The 7,049-nt window shown below is 44.9% G+C and overlaps 1 protein-coding gene across 2 annotated transcripts in view; it reads right to left on the reverse strand.

The window, feature by feature from the left end:
* LOC101779228 (amino acid transporter AVT6C) overlaps positions 1–2,673 on the reverse strand; it is a 7,521-nt gene extending 4,848 nt beyond the window's left edge. Inside the window, exons 1-2 of one of the 2 annotated variants that reach the window (XM_004970356.4) lie at positions 2,241–2,673; positions 1,998–2,150 (exon numbers count right to left, since the gene is read on the reverse strand). In XM_004970356.4, the coding sequence (XP_004970413.1) occupies positions 1,998–2,150; positions 2,241–2,643 (556 nt within the window). In that variant the 5' untranslated portion in view covers positions 2,644–2,673. Of the gene's footprint in view, positions 1–1,997; positions 2,151–2,240 lie in introns of those variants that run through there. The other variant, XM_004970355.4, reaches the window with a different exon arrangement.
* Positions 2,674–7,049: the final 4,376 nt, after the last annotated feature.

Below are 7,049 nucleotides of genomic sequence, written 5' to 3' on the forward strand. Positions count from 1 at the left end.
TCCACTATTAGCAAATGGTTACTGTAGCACCACATTGTCAAATCATGAACTAATTAGGCTTAATAGATTCGTCTTGCGAATTAGACTCCATCTGTGCAATTAGTTTTGTAATTAGCCTATATTTAATACTCCTAATTAGCATCCAAACATCCGATGTTACGGGTGTTAAACTTTAACACCCCGTTGCCAAACAGGCATTTGGCCGTGCCGTCGTGCTTCCCTCAGCTCAGTGCCTCAGTACTACAGACTACATAGTATTAAGGGGTGTTTGGATCTTTAGGATCTCCTAAAATTTATGTCACATCGAATATTCGAAGGCTAATTAGGAGGACTAAATATGAGCTAATTATAAAACTAATTACACAGATGGAGGCTAATTCACAAGACGAATCTATTAAGCCTAATTAATCCATCATTAGCACATGTTTACTGTAGCATCACATTGTCAAATCATGATCTAATTAGACTTAATAGATTCGTCTCGCAAATTAGTCTCCATCTGTGCAATTGGTTTTATAATTAGTCTATATTTAATACTCCTAATTAGTATCTAAACATTCGATGTGACAGAAATTTTAGGAGTAAAAAAAAACAAACACCCCCTAACACAATTCGACCTGGCCCGCTGACAAGTACGTAGGCCCCAGGTTGTCGTTGGCTGGTCATGTCTTTGTGGCCCGTGTTTTGCAAGAGATTTTAGTGGATCTGATACACGATGAATGATGTCCAGGAACATGTTGCAATAATTTGGTGCCGTGGAAGAACAGAGAACCGGCAGAACTCCCCTCCTGAAAGGTGTCTTGTTTCAACTTCGAATGCGAGGTACGGAGTCAACAATCTCAGCAACCTTCAAGCCGAGCCAAAGACAAGCGTGCAAAAATGACTTCCGGAGAATGTTCATGCCGGCTAGCTTCTTCTTTCTAAAGTTTCCGACATTTGTTTGAGCTGAATTTATGCGACATTTGCTGAATTTTTCCGTCCCATAACGCTGCCTACCGTTTGCTAATATTGGATTCTACTCAGTCACGTACTTCTACTTATAGCATGGAGCTGTTTATACAATATTTCTTTAGGCCAGACATTCGTTCCAGCGTAATCTTTGGGGTCGGTAACCACAATGTGCGACACGGATGCAAGTTAACATGCTTCCAGCTCAAGTCCAATTAATGTGGCCACATCCTCGCAATGCAAAAGGAAAGGAACACAGCCTGTAGGTCAGACCTCCACAGCACCAGAGGTTTAGGGATCATCATCACCATGATCATCCAGCTACCAGGCTCTCTATTTTAACTTGGGATCATATCCCAAGTCCACATGGCGTTAAACTACTTCTTTATCATATCATCAGTTCAAGATCAATCAATTTTGTAATGTCAAATCAGAATGATTCAGAAGTGGGGCAGCTCAACAGTCTGCAGCTCAACTAAAATATTATTGCTCAACCAATCTCAACCAATCTAAGGCCGTGTTTAGTTGGGGAATTTGGGAGGTGCCAAATTACTGTTACAGCACTGTAGCACACTGTAGCGTTTCGTTTGTATTTGTGAATTATTGTCCAAATATTGACTAATTAGGCTCAAAAGATTCGTCTCGCAAAGTACAACAAAACTGTGCAATTAGTTTTTAATTTCATCTACATTTAGTATTCCATGCATGTACCGCAAGTTTGATGTGATGGGGAATCTTCTTTTTGCATAGTGTCAAAGTTGGGAGTTGGGAGTAACTAAACATGGCCTAAATTGTAATGTCAAACTAGTACAGTTTTTAGCAACCAATCTCAACCAAAATTATTGCTCTGATATTAAATACTCCCTCCGTTCCAAATTGTAGGTCGTTTTGGATTTTCTAGGTTCATAAATATTATTATGCATCTAGATATAGTGTATGTCTAGATGCATAATAATATCTATGAATCTAAAAGAGCTAAAACGACCTATAATTTGGAACGGAGGGAGTATTCAACTAGAATGTACGGCGCAACTGGAATGTGAACTCACCGACACGGCGGCGGAGCACGAGCGGCAGCAGAACGAAGACGGCGGTGACGAGCAGCACGAACTCCCTCCCCGTCCACCACCGCGCGCCGAACAGCTCCCGCAGCACCCCGGCGTGCTCGTCTCCTCCGCCGACGCTCCCGGACATCACATCCCCTGCATTGTCAGAATTAGCTCGATCGACCTGAATCCTCGACGTCGACGAAGGATTTGTAATGCTCGGCGCTGCACAGCTAAACAGCTTACCGATGATGATGAGGTAGACGACGAGCGTGCCGGTGGTGGTGGAGGCGATGCAGACGTTGAGCACGGCGGCGCCGGCGCGGCCGAAGGCGTCGCCCATGAGCCCCGCGTACGTGGTGGCCTGCTTGGCCGCCGCCCACCTCGTGTACCGCAGCATGAACTCCACCGAGACGTCGGCGAGCGCGGCCACGGCGGCGATGAGGAGCAGCGCGGGGGCCACCCCGAGCACCCGCATCGCCGCCGGGATCGACATGATGCCGGCGCCCACGATGCTCGTCGACACGTTGAACACCGCGCCGGAGACCGACGCCCCGCCGCCGCCGCCGTCGCCCGGGAAGAACTCCGGAAGCAGCGGCTCGTCGTCCAGCCCGCCGGCGCTCTTGCCCTTGCTCGCCGGCGGCGTCATTTTCGCGGGGCGTGTGGGTGGCGTTCGTCGACGGCCGGGACCCCAGAACTTAAAAATAGCACGCGCCGGCTCGTATCTTACCCGCCAAATGACCCTTGTGCCCTCTCATGGCGAGGAAGGCCACGGGAGAGCTTGCCTGCTGGCGGTGGGAGTAGTATGGTAATTCCGCGCGGGAGACGCAGGACAACGACAGGCGTGGTGGTATGATTGGAGGGAGAAGGGTGTTGAGTTGGAGGTGAAGAGGCTTGTCTGCGCTCGCCCACGCTGCGACATGGCGCGGCGTACCTGGACGGGAACGCGGCCCGGGTTCGTGTTTCCGCGATGATTCGGTGAAACGGGACTTGTTTAGCACGAGCAGCGGCGGCGGTGGCAGGAGCGTGATCGGCCAGCCGTTGCCGAGGGTCCATCGAATGATTCGCGCTTTCGCGTATGCCCAACAGGAAATGACACTTTTGCTACCATTCGTTTAGGTACGAATTTGTCTTGCTGTGATTCTCACCCGGTCACAAGTTCACAACCCCCACTGTCAGCGCTTCAGCTGGAGGCTATGGGTAACCACAGATTCTCTTTAGTTCAACTAATCAAACTAGTACTCTTTAGAAATATTTTGAAAATAGTAGTTCAATCTATTATCTTAATATAATAGTGTTAATAGAAGTCACCACATTCGTCGATGTGGCGGAACCGCTCAAACTAAACCGGCATAAGTGTACTAACCATCATCTTAATGGTTAATCCGGTCACGTACACTTAGGTCCTGTTTGGTTACTCTTGCTAAAGTTTAGCAACTAAAATTTATTAAACTTTAGCAAAAGCTGTTTGGATACTCTTGCTAAAAGATATTTAATGAGCTGTAAAAAGACCTATCTACCCTTATTAATGGAGAGAGAAGGTGCACAGGAGGGGGAGACAAGCAATAAATGAGGGGTATAGGTTGTCCAGCCCACCTTTTAACAAGTTTTAGCAATCAAAAACTTCCTAAAGTGCTAAACTTTAGCAACTCAACTTTAGCAAGTTTTAGCAAGGGTGTTTGGCAGTTTAGCAGCTAAAAGTTGCTAAACTTTAGCACCTAAAGTTTAGCAAGGTGGAACCAAACACCCCCTTAAAACGGTGTAATCCGACAGTCCGTCGGGTCAAGCCTGATTCAACCACTGAATATCTCGATCGAAATAATATGCAACAAATCTCACACGAAGGTGAGCGCAGATGATACAACATGGTATTTCAGGTTACAAACATAGAGGTCTTAATTAATTTACAAACCGAGTTCGAAATTCATAAAAGATTACAAACCAGAGTTCTTAAATAAAATACAGTGGAAGTCTAACGACAAAGCATGAATAAAGATACATGACGACATGGGTAGCCCGCCACATATCATCCAATACGAGACCACCTCAAGGGTCTTGCAAGGGGGATCTCGGAATCTCGAGACGAGATTCTTTTAGGGGGGAGGGTTGTAACACCCTGGGTGTTTAAATTATAATTAGACTTAATCATCTTTGTAAACATGAGCATCATGGCACTGCAATTGCTTAAACCCGTTTTATTATTGTTTATTGTTCAAATACAATAGTACGAAGTAATTTAAGTTTTTGCAATATAACTATGGCTTCTTTTATTTTATTTAAATACTTGATGAAAAATGACGAATTTACAGAATTTTTTCCTAATTTTAGGGTGATGTGTGCTAGTGATAAAAATTCAGTGAAATTTCAATTTTAACTATTTTACTTTTCAAATTCTAGGCAATCCTTTTTAGCTTTGTTGGTTCAAGCTCCTTTGTGTTCTTTGTGATTTTATCTTTCCAATGGGTATTTTTAGGAGGATTTTCTTTGACTAGGTGCACATTGTTCTTTTGAAGGGGAAAGTTTTTTTAGAAAAATACGCGGGCCCACTTGCCACCCTCTCTTCCTTCTCCCTCCCCCCATCCCTCCGTTCCTGCCGCAAGAGGCAGAGCAGGGCAGAGCACACGTCGCCGCCTACGTCACGCCACGCCGCCTGCCCCCACCAGCCCGACCTCGCAGTCAATCGCGTCATACTGTCGCCGTCCCGTCGCCAACCGCCCATGCCGTGCCCATGCTGCAGCCCATGCCGAGATTGTGCATCGGTCAAGACGTGCCAGAAGCTGACCGCGCGAGCGCACGAAACTAGCGCCCCGTCGCCTGCTCCAATCCCCCTCGCTTGACCTTATGTTCCCTGGCGTCCGTGGCCTTGACTCCTCCCCTGGTCGCCAGCCTCCTCTCCCTCTCCCATTTGCTTCCCTTCTTCTTGCTTCGGCCAAGACAAAGCAAACAGAGTCGAGCCAAGCAGGGCGCCTTCGCTGGCCAAATCCCGCCACTACCCTTCACCAAAATCAAATCACCACCACTCCAAACTAGACAGCCTCCCCATCTACCTCCGCCACCTCTTCTTGCCCGCCGCCATGCACCCTAGCGCTGGGGATTGAAGTCGCCGTGCAAGCCATTGCCGCCAGCCATAATAATCCACCCCACCGTCGAACCCTACCTTCCTAGCCTTCTCTTGCTCCACCAACCCCAAAAACAAAACCTAGGTGAGCCCCTGGACCTCAGGCTCTCGCCAAACCACCATCTCAACCATGCTTCCACGCGTGTTCCCGAGCTCGCCAGTGTGTGTTGCGCCGTCATTGTCATGGGTGTGGTTGGAGTTAGGGATTCGGGAAGAAAAGAGGAGGAGAATGTGTGCTAGGGGGTAGGCAAGCTTCAGGGGTAGTTGTTGGGGAGGGAGGTGAGACCGCCATGCTGGCGTCGGTGCGATGCCATCGCTCGTCGTGCGTGTGCCAGGGGCAGAGGTAGAAGAAGGGTTGATGTGCAAAGGAATTAGAAGCTCAGGGGTTATTCGAAAGTTTTCAGGGTTTAAGTGCTAGGTGGGAAATCTTCAAGGGGTCTAAGTGCTAGACCTAGGGGCTTTAGTGGAAAAGCAAGGGCTGATCCGCTAGGATAGTTTGTTCCGAGGACCTATTTGCGAAAGTAACTTTCTCTTTTTCTATTTTAGTTTTAGTTGAAATGGCTAAAACTTTGGAAATATGTATAAACTCGTAGAGAGATGATAAAAATACGAAATAAATTTTGTTGGCTTCCTGATGCTTAGAGATATCTAGTAAATATACTTGTTCTTGTGAAATATGTGTTTTTGTTGCTGATTAGAATGCATGTTGTTTAATCTCCTTATTTTGGAATAAATAGCTCTAGTACTCATAAAATCCTGATAAATTCATAGTAATATGTTCCTATGTTGAAAAGTGTTCTGAGAAGTTCGTAGAACCAAATTGCTTATATAACTTTAGATATAAATTATTCGTCATATCTGTAGTTTTGCAATGTTTGTTTTTTTAATAAACTTTGTAAAAGTCCAATCATGTCGAAACTTTTACAGTAGTGTGTATGCGTGTTTAGTAAGCTTCTGTAAATGATTTATGTTCATATAACATGGAATGCTTCCTGAATAATTATTTTTTCTATAAACTAGTTTAAATTATTGAAAATACTTGTTATTGAATTTGGGAGCTCATAAATTATATTTACGCTCTTTATCAGTAGCATGTTCATTCCTGAAAAATTTGCGGCTAACAGAATCTATATGGTTGCTTGTAGGTGTCATTTATTTGGCCTCTAGTATGTTATTGCTATAGTTCACTCATAAGCATATTTTACATAGATCTTGTTGCCATCATGACATGCTAAATCACTTATTTAGGACCTGGTATTCATGCCATGCTGCAATCAAAGTTACTGAAATATTATTGGCTTATTTTGATAATGTTATGTTTTACATGAAAACTCTAGTGTTTCCTTATGTAGATGATGATACTTGTATGCTCTTCTTGATCTTTAAATGTTGTATGATTGAGTTGTTGCACTCTCTAAACTTGACTTCATGCATGTGTCATCACCTTTCAATTAACTCATGCATATGCATTTCCATGTAGATAACCCGCTAGTCGACAGTCTTTACGAATTGATCGCCGCGTCCGAGAGTGAGCAGCGTGAAGCCTCTCAAGTTGAAGCATCCCAAGACCTGAACCAAAGTTCAAAAGAGCCCAAGGCTAGTTTGGAAGGCAAGCTCTGGAGTATAACCCGTTATTTCAAAACTATGCAATTATCTTAAATACGTGTTTACTTTATGCATTAAGTTCCTACGAGTTGAATGGAACCTTAGTTGCATGATCCCTAGGACTCCCAAGTTCAAATACTAGTATGTGTAGATCGATAGAAGTGTTATGCTTAATTAAGAACGGTAGAAGTCAAGTGATTGCCTGTCGCTCACGAGACATAGGACCTTTCGATATCTATGGCAAGTTACTTGAGAATGGATCATTGATGAAAGAAAAGTTGGAGAGCGGGCAGAGACAGAAATGAAGTTGAAGTTAGAATTATGGTTGCGCT

Source organism: Setaria italica, chromosome V (assembly GCF_000263155.2).
Source record: "Setaria italica strain Yugu1 chromosome V, Setaria_italica_v2.0, whole genome shotgun sequence".
Classification (NCBI taxonomy): Eukaryota; Viridiplantae; Streptophyta; class Magnoliopsida; order Poales; family Poaceae; genus Setaria; species Setaria italica.